Source organism: Aspergillus japonicus, assembly GCF_003184785.1.
Source record: "Aspergillus japonicus CBS 114.51 unplaced genomic scaffold BO86scaffold_31, whole genome shotgun sequence".
Lineage (NCBI taxonomy): Eukaryota > Fungi > Ascomycota > Eurotiomycetes > Eurotiales > Aspergillaceae > Aspergillus > Aspergillus japonicus.
The window spans coordinates 226,435-246,289 of record NW_020291668.1 but is presented as its reverse complement, the minus strand read 5'-3'; the positions used below and the strand labels follow the sequence as shown (position 1 = coordinate 246,289).

Below are 19,855 nucleotides of genomic sequence, written 5' to 3'. Positions count from 1 at the left end.
AAGCGCGTCATACGCGAATGGACTTTCCCGAAAATCATCCTTTTGAAATGACACTAAGCTATCTCAAGGGGAGTTGCAAGGGGGGCTGAGTGTGATATCGCACTCAATCTGGCGACTACATGGGTTCCGGACGTTAGCCATGGTCAGAGTATGTTCAAAGATTATACTCTCCAAACGAGAAGTCGCATGCATGCTGATACAAGGGGCACACCGAAATCCACACCAACTTACACAATCTGTTGCTCCAGTGATTCCCCCCACCTTGAAGATTCCGTTAGCGGTAATAAGACCTGTGTGAAAAGTTCCAACACTGTTTGAGTCTCTTTCCTATAAGCATGTAATCCTGGACGGGACTTCCGTTAAGGAGGTTGCAGATAGTTTCGACTCTGTTGAGAAAATAATTCCGATCTTCGAGATAAAGTTTTCTTAACCGATCATCAGATAGCTTACGCTCAGTCGGTTTCCGGGCCAGAGTATCTCCAATCTTTGGATCTCCTCCTAAACGCGACAATTTTATATCGCGTCGTCCTAAATACTCCCTGTACTTGGCTGTATCCTTTAGGCCCCCTTCTTTGCCAAAAATGATGAGCATATAAGGTTTAGATGTGTGCGCAAAAGTTATCCGTTGACTCTACTCGATGCAGCTGGTCTTCGGATTTGCAATTGATACCGTCCAACGAGAGTAGCCGAGAACAATGCGTGTGCCCCATCATGTGGAAAAGTCTGCGAATACATCTTGTCCTCGAGGATTGGTACCATCCAAAGGACGCAGCATCTTTGTCGTATTAACAAAAAATCCATTGACTATGCATTCAAGGTTCAGAGTTTCGTATTTAATAATGTAGTGGCTTGGCCGGCACTCCAGTCGTGGGATCAACAATCCTGATTCTTGTTAGATCTTTGGATGGAGGATAAGGCGGAAATTTGACAACACCAGAAAAAAGTAGTACTACATCTTATCAAGTTGCCGATTGAAAGGTTTTGTGTGAAACATCCAAGTCAAACGTATTTACACGTGAAAGGCGGAGTGGAAATGCCTACTAAAACGCCTAAGAGACTGATTGACTTGCTCCACTCGCCTAACACGCTTTATTGAAGATTGGCTATTCAGCGTAATTTCTCCACATGTTTAAGGTTCTTCTACAACAGTGACGTAATTGAAGTAAGAAGGTATTGGTAACTAATCACGGTCGTGACGACTCTACTACGAAATCACAGTCAACCTTTATCCATGGAACCGGCACTTCTCCCTCACAATCAAAAGTGCATATAATATTTACAAATATCAAGTGGCTGTGCAAAATAAGCGTCTAAAGTGTGATAGCTGCCTTTCTTAGAATTTGAGGGCCTTATGCCGCGATTTCGGTGAATCATCTTTTTTAACCGTCCCAAACCTACATTGTGGACACGTAAACAGTTCGTAATAACACGAGAAAGCGTTAAGTTAGAAAGATGAAGATTGACTCGACAGCTTAGACAAAATATGGGTTCCAGTATTCTGTATTCCACAATTCAGGCTCTGTGGCGAACTATCATAGCACCGAACCTTTAGGTTCTTCAGTTTACTGCAAGGCGGTTTGCATGCGAAGGCGGCAATGTGGCGATAAATGTTGTAGAACTATTTTCGATTTCGCGATGGAATTAGCCACGGCGCCCCCAAGTACAATGAGAATGCATCAGGGAAGCACAGATTGGAAGGGAAATGGTGATAAAAGGTCATCACTAACTCGTGATTACCCATTTGATTTTCCTGCGCTCGGAAATCCCGTCTCGGCTTTCTTAACAGTTCTTCTTATCTTCTCCCTCTTTGTCCTTGAATAGACCTCATGCCCGACCCCATTATCGTGGCTCACATATAGAATGGACCCTTATCATCTAACAGAAATCAGAGTGATTGTGTCCTCACGCGCTGTCATTTCAGGGTGTCTGAGGGCTGCCACAATCATAATCTCTCGCACTACGGGAAAAATCATAGCAGTTTTCAACTCCGTGACCCCTGCCTCCAACTTTCCTGCCGGAACCCTGTACACAGACTATTCCCCATATGTCCTTCTGCCTGGACTAGTTGACACCCATGTTCACCTCAACGATCCCGGTCGTGCCGATTGGGAAGGTTTCTATACCGGCACACAAGCCGCTGCATCTGGCGGCGTTACCACGATCATTGACATGCCATTGAATTCTATACCTCCTACGACAACAGTGGCTAACTTAAAAGAGAAACTCCGTGCAGCACATGGCAGGTGCTGGGTAGATGTCGGATTCTATGGCGGCGTCATCCCCGGCAATGCAGGCGAATTGAAGGCTCTAGTGAAAGAGGGTGTTCGCGGCTTTAAAGGATTTCTGATTGACAGCGGGGTAGACGAATTCCCCGCTGTTTCCCTAGATGATATCCGAATGATCATGACTGAATTAGCCAATGAGCCCACGATCCTTATATTTCATGCAGAGATGCCTGGAGATACTGAGCCTCCACAGAACGGCCCGGTTGAGGCATACTCCACGTTTCTTGCATCACGTCCATCATCGTATGAGACTCGTGCTGTTGAAAAGATTCTCTCTCTAGCTCCCTTAGCTCCTAATCTGCCTCTGCACATCGCTCACCTATCTGCTATGGAAGCAATTCCATCGCTTCGCAAGGCTCGTGCAAACGGCATTTCAATTACTGCTGAGACCTGTTTCCACTACCTCTCTCTGACTGCCGAGGACATTCACAATGGTGATACCCGCTACAAATGTTATCCTCCAATCCGGTCGCGACTCAATCAAGACTGTCTCTGGGAGGAATTGGAGCGCCACGCCGATGATGGTGTCATCAAGACCATTGTATCTGATCATTCCCCTTGCACTCCAGAAATGAAGTTGCTGCCCTTATATAATCCAGATTGCTTCACATACGATGCCAGCTCCACGATTCATGAAGGCAGTTTCCTCCTCGCCTGGGGAGGAATTTCTTCTGTCGGACTGGGTCTTTCCATTCTGTGGAATGAGCTAAGCCGCCGAAGGAATTTGGACACGAGCACTGACGCGACTAGTATCCAGCATGCCCTTCAAGACATTGCGCAATTATGCTGCATTAACACCGCCACCCAAGTCGGCCTTGGGCAGCAAAAGGGCGACCTTGTTCCCGGTCACGACGCTGACATTTGTGTCTTTGACGAAACGATCGCTTGGACTGTTGATCCCAGCACCATGCGCTTCCGTAACAAATTATCTCCCTACCAAGGTCGCAAGCTCCGTGGCTTAGTCCGAGAGACATGGTTGCACGGTGAGAAAGTTTTTAGTAGGGAATTTGGTTTCACTAGCAAGACCCCAACCGGAAGATTGATCCTTGCAAATGATTGAATGATCTTTGATCTCTGAATTTGGAGTATATAAACAAGCCTCCTGATATTTCACCGTTCTCACCCAACTCTTTAAATAACTACAAGTTATTCCATACTGCCAATAAGATATAAATTTAAATACTGGTTTTGAACTGGTTTGAAGTGTTCTGATCAAGTTTAAACCTAATTTCAAAAAACCAATATAGAACTTCGTTTGAGGTGTTAGAACGTGACAAGCTGCTTTGGTAGGGTTGCCTTTGGAAGGTTGGAGAAGCTTGGCATGGGACGGAAGGGACGGAAGGGGCTGGAGGAAAGAAGTGTTAGGTGACCATTGTTCTTCATGCAGGTATGGTTGCCCATTGGATGATCTATGGAAAAAGATCTGGGAAGCGTAGAAGCGGCCGTGCTATATGGTGACGGGTTGTGCACGCAAAAGCACTGTTGTTTGGATTGTTACTTTAAGCCTAAGAGTCCTTTGCAATCTCATTTCCGTAAAGCCATGTATGTTTTCTTCATGTGCCTCTGTCGATTTAAGTCATGGTATCTATGCAATAGAGAATTTTTCATTACTATGAGGTGATACTCCTGGTGAATACTTGAGCGATGTACGTGAAATGATATTGGAGGCTATGATTCTCAGTCCAATGGCGTGGGGCATCCTTCTACCTGTGCTATTCATCATGGTATAGGGACTTGTTTATATACATACATAAAATTCCTGCGAGACCTCAACAAGAAGCTCCAGTTTGGACCCGAAAATTCTGGTGAGGTTGGAATTGTGGCCTTAGAAATAATACCAGTTAAGTCTAGAATAATCTATCCAGCCTTAAAGGAAGACAGTATGGTTCGCGAGGTTATGAAGATAATTCGTCACTTACTGCAAGAGTGACCGAAAATAGTTTAATCGCGACAGAATCATTGCTAAAGATGATTAATCTAAGATTGCAATCTTCCAACCGTGGTGGCAGAGATTTACACTCTGAGGTATCCTAAAGTATTTCCATGAGGAGAATTGAATATAAGACTGAATAGGAGGAAAAGATTGATACTGGAAAGAATGGATTACCACAGGATATTCCTTTAAAATCGTCCCGCATGTCGATGGCAGGAAATCAACCAATGAAATGACCGGGCTACTTCGTACTCGAAAGCAGTTGCGAAACTATTTCGTCCCGTACTATTTCGTTCTATGCTGAACCCAGCAACTGGTTATCCGTCTCCCAGGGGCATGACTCAGAATAAAAGAATTTAGTTTGATTGTGCACTGGGCGAACCTAGAATGAGACTCTGTGATCGGCATTTCTTTTCATTTTTGTTATAGCACACCACAGCCATTTCATGGGTTAGTAAATGATTCGCCATCTGGAGAGTATTAACAAGTGGTGTCTGTAGATCAACCATGTCGTTAGATTTAAAACTCAAATTTATCACCACCATTTAAGGCACTTAAAAGTGAGAATTAGTCGCTTTGCTCCGAGGTGAGAAGTTTATTCTGTGATATCTTTTAGACACACTTATAAAGCCAATTTATATCACTCCATCATTATCTCTTTGCTGTTGGACCTGCGATCAATTTCCGAATTAATACAATGTCTGTTATTTATCGCCCATACTCCACAGTATCACTGCGCCGCACTTGCTTCTCCTGCATTCGCCCCAGGGCTAACAGAAACCTAAGCAGTGACACCGAAAAACCGACGAAAAATGAGCAAATGAATGAAATAAAAAAAACTGAGGTTCCACAAAATGGTCAATACCAAGACAGGTGTTGCAAAAAGGAGAGTCGAATGAAGGTTGAATAGCAGACACGGTGATTTGAGAATTGTGATTCTGCAAGAACACAAACCGAGTCCATTAGATAAAATGGCAACGAAATCTCAGACACGTCAAGGATGATGATGATGATGATGATGATGATGATGATGATTCATACGCTGACCCCTCGCCTGAGGCGACATGCAGGATCCACTACCTATACTTTCTATGTACATCTTGTGAACGTGAACTATTACTTTCTTGACGAACTTAGAGCCTCGTCAAGGCCTGTGTGGGCCAGTGCCTGGGGTTGTGTTTTGCCGCCCTTGTGGCGCGCGACTTCGAAATCTCTGCGATGCCTCCGCGAAGTCCAGGACCGCCCCGAGGACGCTGCTGTCCGGCGGGACATCTTGTAGCCTACCTTCCCTACCTTGACCTGCTCCTCCTAGCATATCCGATATGTTATTTAAGGCTCCTCCAATCTTCTGCCGCAGTGTTTGACGTATTGCGCTAAGCCGCGGGCAGTCGATGAGTACGTGCATTACCGTTTCGGTGGCCCCACACTCGCGTCGCTCGTCTGCCCGGAAACCATATTGTTTGGCATACGTTGCCAGCCACGAATGGCCTGTCCGAAGTTGCGTGAGCAGGTATGCTCGATTTCGAGGGAGCGAGCCATATAGACGACGAGACCTGCTGGATGGCAGGCCTCGGTCGATCCGGCGCAGGTGCCCTCCATTTTTCGAGGTCCTCCATTCTTGTTCCCACTCTTGGTAGATCATTCTGCGTATGTATCCTTTCTCCCGTGAGAGAAGATGTTTGAAGGGGTGCTTCTTCTCTATGCCCACTGCGTCCTTGGCCAGCCGGTTCAAATCGGTTTTCCGTGTGAGACCAAGAGACGAAATGATGACTCGAAATTCCACACGTTCTGACTTGCTGTGCTATGCTACGATGGAGTTTCGAATTTTATGAAATGATACGTAAGGCATTAGTGTGTGAATAGGTTATCAGAAGGTTTTTTTGACAGGAAATTAGTTAAATGATGGCTTGTATCCTAGGAGCCCGTTGCAAATTAGGGACACTACCCATCCAGCTTGCTACGACTGATACCGACACGAGCGATAAAAGATTACCCTTTGTTTTCACAACCTTCGTGAGCAAAATGCGGCCATTTTAAACAATCTCTCGTAGCTTGAACTCCTCTTGATTCCACAGACTCTGGGACTATTGAATAGGACGCGGTTTTGTGGCTCCAGGGCGAGGCGACGACAGCTCTGCTCAGTTTTAGCCACGGTTTCTGGGGGATCATCGAAGAAGTGAGATCAGATGCAGGGACCTTTGGAATAATCCCTTCAACTGCAGGTTGGAAATTTTATGGTCTTGTTGTCGAGCAGATTCATGATCATTGCTGATGTTTGTAAAGGCGCGCGCCGGATGTGGTATTGGCTAAATCAGCCGGGAATCTCACAACTTAGTAACTCGCTTAGTCGCTTCTCCAGCAGTTCCATCCCTTCAGGTGTCTTCCAGACCTCATGCGACGCGTTCTCAACAACATCCCAATTCTTCAGGTTCTTTGTAGATCTGGTAAGATCCTCTTGGGTCTTGGCCCATTTTTGGCTCTTCCGAACCTCTACACCCGAGCTGACTACTACCAAAGGTATATTAGACATAGGGATTTGGCGTGCCGCCTGAATTTCAGATTTCGTCATAGAGATCGCGAAGAGGTTCTCTTGAAGCTTAGCTTTGATGTATTTTCCCGTCTGATAAGCACTGCAGCCGTAGACACGATCCTCCCGAGTCCGCCCTTTGAAGATAGCGCCAATAATGCGGTCCACTCCAAGTGGCGAGAATATCCCTTGAAGCCATAGAAGAAAGCCATGACCCGGTGAGGCTATCATGGGCAAATAATCCTCGTGCATGGTGTCAATGAGTAAAAGCCCTGATACTTGGAATATATGCCGGCTGCCGAATATGCGGCTATAAATGCCACCAATTCCGGCAGAGACGAGTACCCAGGGTCCTTCCTCGTCAACAAGGAAGAGAGCCTCAGAAAGGGTATCAGCGGCCATTCCAGCCGAGTAGGGGGAGGGGGCATTATCGGACCAGGCAAGACCCGGGCGATCCCAATAGCAGTAGCGAGGTATCATGCCACGTTGGTAAGCATTATGGATGAAGGGCTCGAGAGTGTGCTCTACAGGGCCTTCGCCACCTTCGATCAGGACAGTAGGGAATCTCTCATGGTAATTAGTGTTTCTGGTGAAATTACCCACGCAGTGAAGGTGGATTCGAAACTTGTCACCTTGGACGTAATACCTGTTGCCTGGGGCGGGCAAAGAAGTGTCGCGGACCCGCAGGATTAAGTTGCAAGTGAGGAGAACAGCGATGATCCCAATAGTAGCCATGAGGGCGGTCTGTATAAGCACAGCAGTCCATTTGTGAAGGGAACGGCTAGTTTCAGGGCGACCTGTCAGACGCTCTTCCTCTCTGCGCTTACCCCACTCAACGCAGCGAGTCTGAATGATGTTATAAATGGCAATGAATGTGGCCCAAGAGACGGAGGCCAAGCCCACCCAGCCTTCTTCAATGAGGATACGCGGTACAGCGAGGATGATAATCATATCGACGCAGAGAAAGGCTGCAATTAGTATACCCCAGAAATTCATAGGTCTTGATGGCACAGCGAAAAATAGGAGAGTGGTGATGAGGTATGCTGCTGTAAGGGTTGCATAGGCGAAGCAAAGGAAGCCGGAGCCCCGATCATATAACATTCTGAAACTGAAAAACATTGAAGCCAGCAGAAAAGTCCACCAAATACAAGAAATGGCGAGAAAAAAAGAGGAAAGACCATGAATAGCACGAATGGTCCAGAGGTTGTATGGGGAAACCTTTATTGAAATCACATCAGCTATTAGCCCCTCTTTGAATACTTACAATTTGTCAAGGAAACACTTACAGCAGGATCGTCAGGATTGAGGAAGGTAGAATGTTCGTGTGATAAGAGGCGTGTGTATTCTGTAGGTGCTGGAGGTTGGCAGTCATCTCCATCAAAGTGTGTCCTCTCCTCTCTTTCCAGGTCAACATTTCGTCCTAATGACCGCGACGGCATGGTGCCATTGCAGAACACCATCGAAGCTGGTTTCAGATTGTTCTGGCTGTATATGCGACTTAAGGATTAATAAATTTAACACGGAAACGTGAAAAGATCAGGTCTATGGTCGACTCTGAAGCAACGAGAACTGAAATCAATTCACTTCGACATTTCGACGTCACTGAGGATAATAGGAACCACAAGATGTTATTTTTTTTAATTTTTTGTCAAAAGGTTCACCTAATGCGAGCTAGCTTTAGCCATTCCCAGGGTATTATTAGTTCCAGATTATCTCGTCCTGCTTTTTCTTGCCACGCGATTTAACCCTGTTATAGAAGGTAGTTGATATCTAAGGTAAAATGTATTGACAATTCATCGTTAGAGGTTTTAAAGACGGGTACGATAGGGCTGGTATGTCCATTCTTTCGCTTCTCTGTTCGATTCACACACTGTGAATGAGTTTGAATTCTTATCGGGATTATTGCTGTAAACGGAATTTCTGATATGTTAACAAGCGCACGCCACTGTATCATGGATAATCTTTTCATGCTACAGCAAATTGCTTTTAGTGCGGCATTTTAAAAATCCTTAAAATAGCAATACATGGATGACACGGATACCTTGGCATACTGAAACATGTTTCTGCGGTCTGACTTTATGCTCACCTGCTTTTATAACCACCCCACCATGTTTTGTGCTAGGTCCTTACATTTCTCTAGCAGATTTCACGGTTCATCATTTTGGACTTTGGGTCTCACCAGATTAAGAACGGCCCAATATCTCTCTTGAGTGTACTTTACGTCTGTTTTAGATTTCCTTTGAAAGGTATTGGAATTTTGCCCACCAGCTTGAGAAGTCTATATCCTGCTTTCACAAACCATGGGCGAATTCAACCTATGTTTCCTCGGTTCAGGTTCTTGCATGCTTCTATTATGAACCCTATATCTGAAGTAAACCGAGTCCCATAATTCATACGAAGCGATTCGAGACACATCGAGTTCTGAAACGTGGACAAATTATTCTCATATATGGTTGGCTGATTCATGACAGCCTGGCAGGACTATAAACTCCTAGATGTATGAAGTATGATGTCACTTAAAACATATGTTCTGATGCTCCCTTTCTCTTGATTCATATAATTAGCTACGCAATTAACAGCATCGTAGAAATAAATGATTTTCCTTGTTTGAATCTCATTCAAGTCTATTTGCATACCACATATCTATCTGATGGATGGTTTAGCTTTAACAGCCAGGGAGCTCTCGACAGCTGGAATGCCCTGTTACTTTGGATTACAAGATTGCCTGACTGGTACGTCACCCATATTTTTGTTTTCAAAAGGTCCCGTGTTGACTTCGTTTTAAGATCCTGGTAAACTTCCAGATGTATGTTCAATATGCTGGGAATCGCTCAGCCCGGCGTCCTTTTTCCGCCTTCTTCCCTGCGGACACATATTCCATCTCCCATGTATAGATACATGGTTTTGCAATGAGGATGCTCGCTGTCCTATCTGTCGCTGCACTTTTTATTATCTAAAAAGGCCCCAGGTGAGGAGTATCTTACAAAGAAAATGCGCGCCAAACCCCACGAACCAACGATTTCGATTCCGATATTTCTCTAAGGCTGTCAGAAAATTTCTTATAAGAATATTTGGTGGACAGACTTCAAAATAAGTCAATCAGATGCCATTCTCAATCAATGGTAATTTATTATTGCTTGTCTCTCGACTTCAGTGAGTGTAAAGGGGCATTGGATTGGGCGGGAGCCGGCCTCGAACGGCTTTAATCTTGTTTCGTTCTTCAAATCTTGCGTGGCTGTAATCTTTTTGGTTGTCTTGATATACCAGGGTTCGATCCGAGCGATGTCTTGGAGAACGCTACCCGAACGTTCCGAAATTTAAGGTGATTCTCAGACAAGAGACACCGCATTAAACTACTAGTTGTTTTGACAATAGTATTAGTCTTCTACCACATATTCATATCAATGAATGATCGATCTGGGGGGTGGTAAGGCTGAGAGTGTCAGGGCTCAATCGTCAGTTGTTCAGGAATAAGTCCGCAGTTGCCACGACATATGATACTGGTTCCGAATGTGGGATTGACCTACAAATCATGATTGACCAGAGATCATGTGATTGAGGCTAGTAATATTGAAGGAGCAAAGTTTCATTTCCAACCGAGCCCGTTAGCCTGACGCAGGAAAAACTTTGAATGATGATTTATGCGACTTTTGCCCGTCAGAATTTCAACGCTCCCAAGAGGTTTGTGTTGCCTGCATATAAAACTGCGGCCGAATGAGCGTGTGCAGGGTGCAGTCTGCGTGAAATGCATCTTTGACCGTGGACGTGCTGGATCATAGAGTTCGATAGTGTGACCTGACTGCCAATAGGGTTTGATTTGAATCATATTGGGGTTGTCAGTTTCGAGTGACGTATTGCTATACCCTTCGAATCTCAATGACGTCGCCATGTCGTAAGAAATAGCCCTTTACACAACGAGGGAAAGCTCTGTCATGAATATGATGGTTAACGTGGTAATGTTCAAGAGCCCGTATTTATATACTTTTGTCAAAAACTTATGCCTACTCATTAAGAATACCGACAATGAGGCCTGACCTAGCTGGCATAAATCAAGTTTCGGGCACCTGGGGCTTTCTTAATGCCAAATATGTATATTACACGCCGCTCGCGCTATTCGATATAATTCTTTTGCAAATTACCTGTCATTGATCCGCCGAAAATTATCCGACCATTCATCTACTACTCTCTTCACATATCACGAACCTCAACCTCAAGAATTCTTAAAATGTCTACAACGGGTATTTTCTTCAAGCGAAAGGGGGTTTGAGTACCTTGTTCTTGCTTTCCCTGAAGAAGTCGCGCAGTCTCAACTCATTGCCTACTAGTTTGCTTGGGATTATTATTGGATTTACGGTCTTCGGAATTTCTACCCATTATCACACCGTTGCAAGGTACATAGTTCCCAATAATTTTGAACTTCAAGTGAGTATAATTTCTCTTAAATGTGACTTCTCCCCACATGTCTTGTCAGTGGAATTCCTTTCCACAATTTTCTTCGCCCAGGATTGCTAGCTCTTCCGATATATCTTCCCTTTATCATGAGAAAAAACTGGCTAAAGTACACATCGTAACGTACGTTTGTTAGAGCATACAACTGAGAGTATCGCGAATGTTTTCCCAAATCATGCATATAGATGACAAGGTGGACAATATCATAGACCATGACTCTTGATTTAACAGTGCTGGAACAATGTATCTTCACAGTAACCAGAGGAGGACCTAATGAATTCTCAAAATAAGTACTGCTCAGAATTCTCTAGTCCCTTCGCAATTGAAGTCGCTGACTTCTGTGACCAGCTGTGGCTCTCCTTATCAGATATAATGGTATTGCATAATGTAGATGACATCAGCGGCAAAACAAGGGGTAAATTTGTATATATCATCGTGGTTGCTTGTCTTCATTTCTGAAGTTAATGTTATTGTGTCTCTTGCCAAGAGAAATCAGGCAGACAGGACTCACAATACAGATTCAGAAATCGACGCTGTGGGCAAAATGTTATTGCACTGGGATCAACTATCGCCATGGCAACGTGACAATCAATTTATACATTCAGGCTATCGGACTGTGTCTAACTCGTTTCGCGCTTCGTTCGCAAGCCTTGGTTATGTCCATAACGAATCCGTCAACATCTATTCTCATCTCATCCCTGCAATTCTCCTTGCACTCTTTAGCATCCCGCTTCATGCAAAACTCATGGCCGAATACACAAGCGCCTCAACATCAGATACCATAGCATTGGGCTGTTTTGTCGTGGGAGCTGTCCTATGCCTGTCCATATCAGCAATCTTTCACACCGTCCAGAATCATTCCCTGCACATAGCACGCATTACAAACCAAATGGATTATATTGGTATCGTATTGCTAATCGTTGGGAGCTTTATTCCGAGTATATTTTATGGGTTTTACTGTCACCCTATTTTACAAACAGCCTACATAACCATGGTCTGTCCTCACAATCTTTCACTACCTGAAAGAGGGAGCTTACATCAATTTACAGATAGCTTTCCTTGGCCTATTGTGTGCTGCTATCTCAGCAGGTCCTCAGTTTCGGCATCCTAGATGGCGGCATTTTCGTGCGAGGATGTTTATTGTCCTTGGACTGTCAGCAGTCTTCCCTTGTGTCCATGGGGTCGTAAAGTTTGGCGTCAGGCAAATGAATAACCAGATTGGACTTTTCTGGGTTATTCTGCAGGGTTCGCTGTACATCTCAGGGGCCTTTATATATGCTGTGGGTCATATCTCATTTTTGTGATTTAGTGTCTAACATGTTCATTTCAGATTCAATTACCCGAGCGTCTATACCCTGGCGCGTTCGATATCTGGATGAGCTCTCACCAGATCTTTCACTTGATGGTGGTCATGGCCATAGTATTTCACCTTCAGGGTTTGATTAATGCTTTTAGGTACAATCATAGTTTCATGGCCACACATTGCTGACGAGATGACTTTTCTGTATTTACATTTGATTTACAATTCTATTTTCCAATTGTTGATCGCACTTTCGCAGGGTTGGATGTTTGTATCAGCCACTTCTGGCCTGGCTATGTGCTGAGCAGTGTTTTGCACGCTGAAGGACATGAAGATGAAAATCTCGACATAACCTTTTTCTGTGAACTTGGCCCTCTATTGTCTACCGAGTTTTGCAAAACTGCTGAAGCCACTGAACTTGCATGCAATAAAATAAATCACTATGATACAAAGCCCACAGGTTTTTTCAGATATCGATATATTGATATCAACTCCTCTAAATGCACTCCACAAGCTTCCCTACAGACCTTTCAGTCACAGTACATAGTGTCAACCAAGTTCACGAGCAAATGTGGTAACGTGATTTTCAACGAGCCGGCAACATCCGTATCAATACAAGCCACATATTTGCATAGATCTTGATATTGATCAGCTAAGCATATATGAGAGACAAAACTTTCTATTTGTTAATCCCAAATATACATCCGATATGCTTAAGTCCAATTTGAACTAGAACTTGAAAGAATAATGATAGTTGAAGGTCAATATGTCACAGAATTTGTATCAGCATTCTATTCACCTTATATTTACTATACTAGAATATCTCCGGCACTTAGACCCTTGGATTGCACATGATGGTGTGAACCCCGAGGAAATTGATTTTAAATTGAGATATTGAGAAAATAAAACTATCCATTAATTCCATGCCGAATGATGCTCCGTCCACGATGGACTCTGAAGCAGGAGCTTTGTTGGGCTTAAAGTGAATCTTCTTCCCTATCACGAGCGAGGTAGCATAAAGCCACACCAATTCTAGATAATGTACGTAACAGTCAAGAGAAAAAAACAAGAATCGCCGTTTACAGACACCGTTAGTAAGGGTTTTGTAAGTAACAATGCACAAGATGTACATTATCGAAATGCTGGCGAAGAATAGATGCTAATACTCTGGACACTTATACCTGCGACCAGCTCTGACTCATTCCCCTGTCTGTAATCAAAGGCGTCCGCTCAGACGCAGGTGCTAGGTCTCCATCCGCAGGGGCCAAGGAAGAAGAAGATTGGCGACTTGAGCCCCGCGATGGGAAGAAAACCTGGGAGTGCTTGTTTATTATATGCCTCAGTCGCCCTCCGCGGACCTTCTTCATGAACGCCAGATGGTCGCGGATTCCTTCCGATGCTATGACCCATCCGTAGTCATTGATTTGTCTTGAGGCATGCAGCTCAGGGTCCCTTTTGCGGTGCCACAAATACCGAACCACCTTGGAGATGACTTGGTCCGGGATAAGTCGAATTAAGAAGCCTAGAGGTAATGCCATAGCCCCAAGCAAAACACTTACTAACCACTGCGAAGGCTGGTCAAGACACTGCACGGAGAAAACTCTTCCACCGAGAAAGATGATCATGACCTGGCCACTGATGATGAGAATCTGAATAACGATAAACCACCTGTTATTTAATACGCCCTCCATGAAATTTAAATGGTTGTCAACTCGGCGGCAGCTGCACGTCTTCATTAGCAAGTGACTACTGGAAGGTTATCTCGTTACTTGCTTGTACTGGTTGAATATCTGCATGAAGACAAATGTGTTGAATACCACAGTCTGCATACACCTGCTATCCCACATTGAGAAGATTGAATGACCAACAAAGTTCAAGGTAAGTGTCACAGCCAGTTGATAGATAGCCTGGCCAGTGATCATCTTCCACATTGTCAGAGTGATTAAAGGCGCCGATTTGGGCTCGGGCTTACGCTCGAGAACGTAAGGCGAAGGCGGATCCGTCGCTATTACAATATTAGGAACATCGTAAGATTTATATCTAGGGGAAGAATACCTAGTGCAAGAGCGGCGAAAGTGTCCATGATGAGGTTGACCCACAACAGCTGCACTGCGCTAAGGACCGAATTTTCATCTCTACTAGCGACAGCCGATACGAAAGTAAGGGCCACAGCAGTGATGTTGACGGTTAACTGAAACTGGACAGATATCAATTTCTATTCTTCAAGCAGCTGAAAACGAACTGACTTGGAGGAACTTTTTGACGGCATCGTTGACTGTGCGTCCCCATGCTATTGCCTTCACGATTGATGTAAAATTGTCGTCCATTAGGATGATATCTGATGCCTCTTTGGCAACTTCAGTACCAGTGACGCCCATTGCGAAGCCAACATCGGCAGTCTTAAGTGCTTGCGCATCGTTCGTTCCATCCCCTGTCACTGCGACAGTCTCGCCAAGTACTTTGAGCTGACTGACCAGCGCCTTCTTATCGTCTGGACTTGACCGCGCAATGACCTGCAATCGGGGGATAAGCTCGTTCATTCGATTATGGCTCAACTGGCGGAATTCATGACCTTCTATGGCGATACCACCAGGAGTATAGATGCCACATTGCTGGGCGATGGCTTTGGCCGTGATTATGTTGTCGCCAGTCACCATCCGAACAAAAACCCCAGCATGCTGACACTGGCGGACCGCATCAGAAACTCCTTCGCGAACAGGGTCATGGATGCCGAAGATGCCTAGCATCGTCATGTCCTTGAAGATCTGTTCAAAGCCTGCATTTGCGTTTTCATCAGTCAGTGCGCCATGAGGCGGCCATTCTTGGAAGTCCCGGTGCACAAGAGCGATACATCTCAGAGAGCGGGACCCGTATTCAGTGATAACAGCATGCAGGTAATTCCTTTTCTCTTCGGAGAGCAGTCCTTCCCTAAAACTATTGGGTGTTTCCTGCACAATTCGCGCTGACTGGCGGAGTAATATCTCTGCGGCACCTTTAATGAGTATCCGATACTTTTCATTTTTCATGCGAACGACCACCGCCATGTATTTGCGGCCCGAGTCGAACGGGAAAATGTGCACAATATTCGCATTAGCTCTCTCCTCGCTCACTGGACCAAGTCCGAGCTGCTCTCGCGCGAATGAGAGCAACGCAGTCTCTGTCTTAGATCCAACAAAAATTGTCTTCCCATCACGGTCGCTTTCGAAAGCAGTCGAGTTGAGTGCAATTGATTGGCGCAGGTGAATTTTGATCGATGATGAAAGCTTGGATACAAACTTTGAGGCTGAAAGAGTCAATGGGTCTAGTGCAATAGCCGCATGGTCTGAAGATAGTTGATCTCCGAATCGTGCTGTAGTGCCTATGGTCGCAGCCACGACGCTCATCCTATCCTCGGTAAGCGTGCCGGTTTTGTCGGAGCAAATAGTCGTGGCATTTCCCATAGTCTCACACGCTTGGAGTAATCGTACGAGGTTGTTATCATTGATCATTCTGGTTGTTGCAAATGCGAGAGCAAGGGTAACAGCCAATGGTAGCCCCTCGGGTACTGCTACAACGACAATGGTGACGGCCACGATTAAAATCTGCAAAAATGCCTGACCTTTCGCCTCTGCACCGCCCTGAAACTCCTTAAGGCGGATCAAAAATTTGATGAATAGCACCACGAACAGTATCAGGCCTGATGTCAGGCCTAGTTTGGCAATGTAATCTGCCAAAAGGTTCAGCTTTACTTGCAACGGGGTGATCTCACACTCATCCTGGAGGGACATCATTGTTCGGCCATACGTTGTATGAACCCCGGTAGCAGTGACTAGGAAAGTACCCGTGCCCTCTTCAATCTTAGACCCCGACAGAATGAAGGGATCCATCTTCTCCAGGTCTTTATTTTGTTCAATCGCGTCGTCCACTTTGTCACCCGGCGTTTTTCGAAGATGCTCTGACTCTCCTGTTACTGAAGACTCATCGCATTTGATGCCATGACCGTCAATCAAGATCCCATCGGCCGGGATTATATCACCGGGTTCCAGGAGCATCACATCCCCGACCAAAATATCATAGACAGATACCTCCACTGTCTTGCCTAATCTGATGACTCTGACATATCGGTCTTTTTTCTTCCTATTAAGTGTTGCGAATTGCCGTTCTTTCTGCCAATCATTCGCCGCGCCGACAATCACGACAACAAAGATTGCAGCAATGATTGCGGCTCCCTCCACCCATTCTACACCTATTCCTCGCACAGACTGGGGAATACCCACGGCGAGGGAGATAAAAGCGGCAATCGATAGTAAAATTAACACCTTGTCGTTGTAAGCAATAAAGACGAGCTCCCAGATCGATTTGAGCCTCTTCTCCGGAAGTTTGTTGATTCCAAAAACCCGTTGCCGATCTGTATATTGTTCCTGTGTCCGCTTTGTTGCCGAAGCTACGGTGTGATCACGCGACGGCGCCAATAAAGCTGACTTAGGTGGTGATGTGAGAGTCGGTGAAACCACCTCGTCAAAGCCGGCCGTGCTATCTACCACAACCTCCTCCGTGCTCAAGCCACTTCTCAAGTCAGTTCGTAGACCTTTCTCCAGCCCGCGCAGTCCCCCCAAGGCTCCAAAGGCGTCGAAGCTCTTCGTGATTAGGAGTTTATTCAGCTGGTCTGGCGAGAAGGCGAATTTCTTGTTTCCTCTTTCCAAATTGGATTCTTCGCTGGGTTGTGATGTGAGTGTGTCTGCTGCATCGCCGGTATTGTCCTTGCCATTGGATCTGCGAGACGAGGTACGTACACAGATGTCTCTGTAATGAGTTGATGTTAGAGTGTTGCTTCTTGGGTGTACAGGCGTATCGCGAGGTGGCGTCAATGACAAAGAGGGCTGAGGGGAAGGAGGCATTGCCATTTTAATTTGGTCTTTTTGGCAAGAAATAATTCTGGAATTAGGTCACACAGACATAGTTTGGGAAAGTTCAATATATAAGGTAGTAAACCAAAATTCCTTGACGTCTAAAAAATATTGGCTCATTGTTTTAGGTGCAAGACACATTTACTGTCTGACGTACACATGACACGTCTATGTCACTTGACTAACAGCATCGCCGAGCTTATGTAATCGTCATCAGTCAAGTTAACGTAATCGTCAGCCGAGCGAGCCAGCTGTAAACTTAGTATTAATTCTATACATAATAACTAATTTTAAAGTTGAACAGATCGACTACTTTTTATTAAATTAGATTTATACTTAGTATATGAGATAATGACCCTCTGGATAGTACCTTACTTTATGCTATATAAAAAAAACTGATTATAGATAGAGATAATTTTATATAAAATACAGTTATATTTCATCTTTGTATATCTTGTATGCTATAACTATTTAGAGCTTTGAATTATTCTTAGTACTTTAGTAATGTTGTCTTACTATTTATATAGCTTATATCAAGTTTTTAACCTTATAGATATATAGATTGCTGAGATACTAAGATTTGAAAATTAGCTCTTCTGTATAAAATACAGCTGGCTCGCTCGCTTGCCTGGCTCGCTCGGCTGACGATTACGTTAACGTGATCGGACACCGAACCGTTGCGACAGCGAACCGTCGTTTCTCACTATAGCTACCACTAAAAAAAAATAAACTTCAACTATTTATCTGGAAATCTGTATTTAGTAGTACTAAGATAATAGAATATACTATTTTCTACTATATCTACATATTATCTAAAATACTTACATATATAAAAGAACCTTTTAACAATAATTACATAGTTATGTATAGAAAATAATGTTTATATATTTTAATCCTTTTTGATTACAATTATCTAATAATTATAGGTATTGTATATTCTTCCTCTACAGTAGAATCATCCTTATATATATTTTTATTTCAATTCAGAGAAATAGTTGAAGTTCTAGCTTTTAGTAGTAGCTATATGAAAGAACGACGACTAACTGTCGCGCCGGCCTTGATTTGCGAGTTTCCTGCAGTTCTTCCCTCTGTTGTGTATAGCCCTTAAGCCTTGTACAAAATACATTCCCACCTTACCCCCGAAGTCATCAATAGCAAGTAGCGGATTCAACCACGCTATAGATAAAGTACTTAGCTAGATTGTTAGTACGCAGAGATACCAGCACTGCAAAGCCTTGAAAACCTTGTGAAACACAATAGATCGGCATCGAACTCAACCAACAATTCCCTCTATCTGATGTTGTCTGACTCCTCTGCTGTTCTTGGTCAGGTCTTTTCCTTTGCATACGGCTTTTCTGGAAACCTGAATTACAAGTTTTACTCCTTGTCTGTTCAACAAGCATATTGTGAAACTACATTAGAGTGGACTGAAACTAGCAGGAAGAATGATTTATGGTGTTAAGACAGCATACTGTTATTAACATGTAGTATATGGATAGTTAATAATACCTTATCCTTTGAGGAAAATATCTAAACGAAGAACGAGTGACAAAATAGGCGCAGGTTACAGAAAACAAGTCACCAAGCAATTCCGATACAGAAAAGATTAGAATAAAATAGAACAGAGTACTGGTACCCTGTTGAATTGTTTGCATACGGATGTTATCACGATGCAAGCCTAGAACACCGCTCTACCCGCTCGACCTGCTCTACCCGCTGTACTTGTTATACCTTATCGACCTAGTTTACCTTCTACACCCTGTTGACCTGACTGCCGACCCAGACCGTCTTGCACGTGACGCACAGGCTGCCAAGACCCTCCCGCTCCCGATCCCCTGCCTATGAACCTGATAGCCTGACCCCAGTAGCTAGGATCAAGAGAACGGTTTATAAAAACCTACCAGCCTGAACTGCTTTTCTACCACCCCCAGCCAGCCCGCACCTTGGAAGATGTACAAAATTGTCTGCCGATAATACAAGTAATTTTCTCATTTGGCTAAGCTGACACCACAGTTTACAGGAAAGCTCGAGATTCTATTATCCTGGCAAGCGTATATCAAATATTGCTGAATCTGGTGTGAAATTTGTGTAATCGATGCCCTCTGCTCTCCGATCATAGAATAAATCATTCGATATATTACCACCGATCAAGTCTGTATTAATTAGGCGATTTTTCGGGCTTCTAAGCAATTCTTTCACTTCCTTCTCTCTCTTGCCGAACTGAGGGGGGATTACGTGTTAGCTAGACCTATATTAGATACTCTCGAGTCAGTGTCGTGGCTTAGCAAGTTCAGTATGCACTCTCGCACCAATTATTGTTGCTGGTGAGAGATCAAGTGGCAATTAAACTTTGTACGGGTGAGATTGCGTGATATCGCGCGACAGGGGTGATCGCTCACCCTTCCTTAAAGCGCACTCACCCGATTCACCCCCGGTCGCGCGACCGTAAAGCGGCCTCACCCGCTAGCTCACCCG

General features: G+C 44.5%; 4 protein-coding genes across 4 annotated transcripts; 2 read left to right on the top strand and 2 right to left on the bottom strand.

The window, feature by feature from the left end:
* Window positions 1–1,834: 1,834 nt before the first annotated feature.
* On the top strand, window positions 1,835–3,345 carry BO86DRAFT_410609 (allantoinase alX; the record flags this gene model as incomplete). Its single annotated transcript, XM_025674516.1, has 1 exon — window positions 1,835–3,345. The coding sequence occupies exon 1, from the start codon at window positions 1,861–1,863 to the stop codon at window positions 3,343–3,345; it is 1,485 nt and encodes a 494-aa protein (XP_025526758.1). The 5' UTR covers window positions 1,835–1,860.
* Window positions 3,346–6,519: 3,174 nt separating this feature from the next.
* BO86DRAFT_456935 (uncharacterized protein) lies at window positions 6,520–8,392 on the bottom strand. Its single transcript, XM_025677191.1, has 2 exons — window positions 8,032–8,392; window positions 6,520–7,963 (listed from the first exon to the last, which is right to left on the bottom strand). Exons 1-2 carry the CDS (start codon window positions 8,203–8,205, stop codon window positions 6,530–6,532), a joined length of 1,608 nt encoding a protein of 535 aa, XP_025526757.1. The 5' UTR covers window positions 8,206–8,392; the 3' UTR covers window positions 6,520–6,529.
* A 3,295-nt stretch (window positions 8,393–11,687) lies between these two features.
* Window positions 11,688–12,683, top strand: BO86DRAFT_340781 (hemolysin III family protein; the record flags this gene model as incomplete). The annotated part of the gene is made up of 3 exons (XM_025669062.1): window positions 11,688–12,188; window positions 12,244–12,474; window positions 12,525–12,683. The coding sequence occupies exons 1-3, from the start codon at window positions 11,739–11,741 to the stop codon at window positions 12,681–12,683; spliced, it is 840 nt and encodes a 279-aa protein (XP_025526756.1). The 5' UTR covers window positions 11,688–11,738.
* Window positions 12,684–13,669: 986 nt separating this feature from the next.
* BO86DRAFT_315189 (cation-translocating P-type ATPase) lies at window positions 13,670–17,371 on the bottom strand (the record flags this gene model as incomplete). The annotated part of the gene is made up of 4 exons (XM_025668079.1): window positions 13,670–14,224; window positions 14,264–14,499; window positions 14,550–14,691; window positions 14,741–17,371. 4 exons carry the CDS (start codon window positions 17,369–17,371, stop codon window positions 13,670–13,672), a joined length of 3,564 nt encoding a protein of 1,187 aa, XP_025526755.1.
* Between the last annotated feature and the right edge of the window lie 2,484 nt (window positions 17,372–19,855).

What these genes read in the sequence shown, in the direction of transcription:
- BO86DRAFT_456935 (XM_025677191.1), bottom strand. Translation starts at nt 8,205, where the DNA reads ATGGTGTTCTGCAATGGCACCATGCCGTCGCGGTCATTAGGACGAAAT. An exon ending in TCAATCCTGACGATCCTGCT is followed by an intron (nt 7,964 to 8,031) that starts GTAAGTGTTTCC and finishes ATTTCAATAAAG; the next exon opens with GTTTCCCCATACAACCTCTG.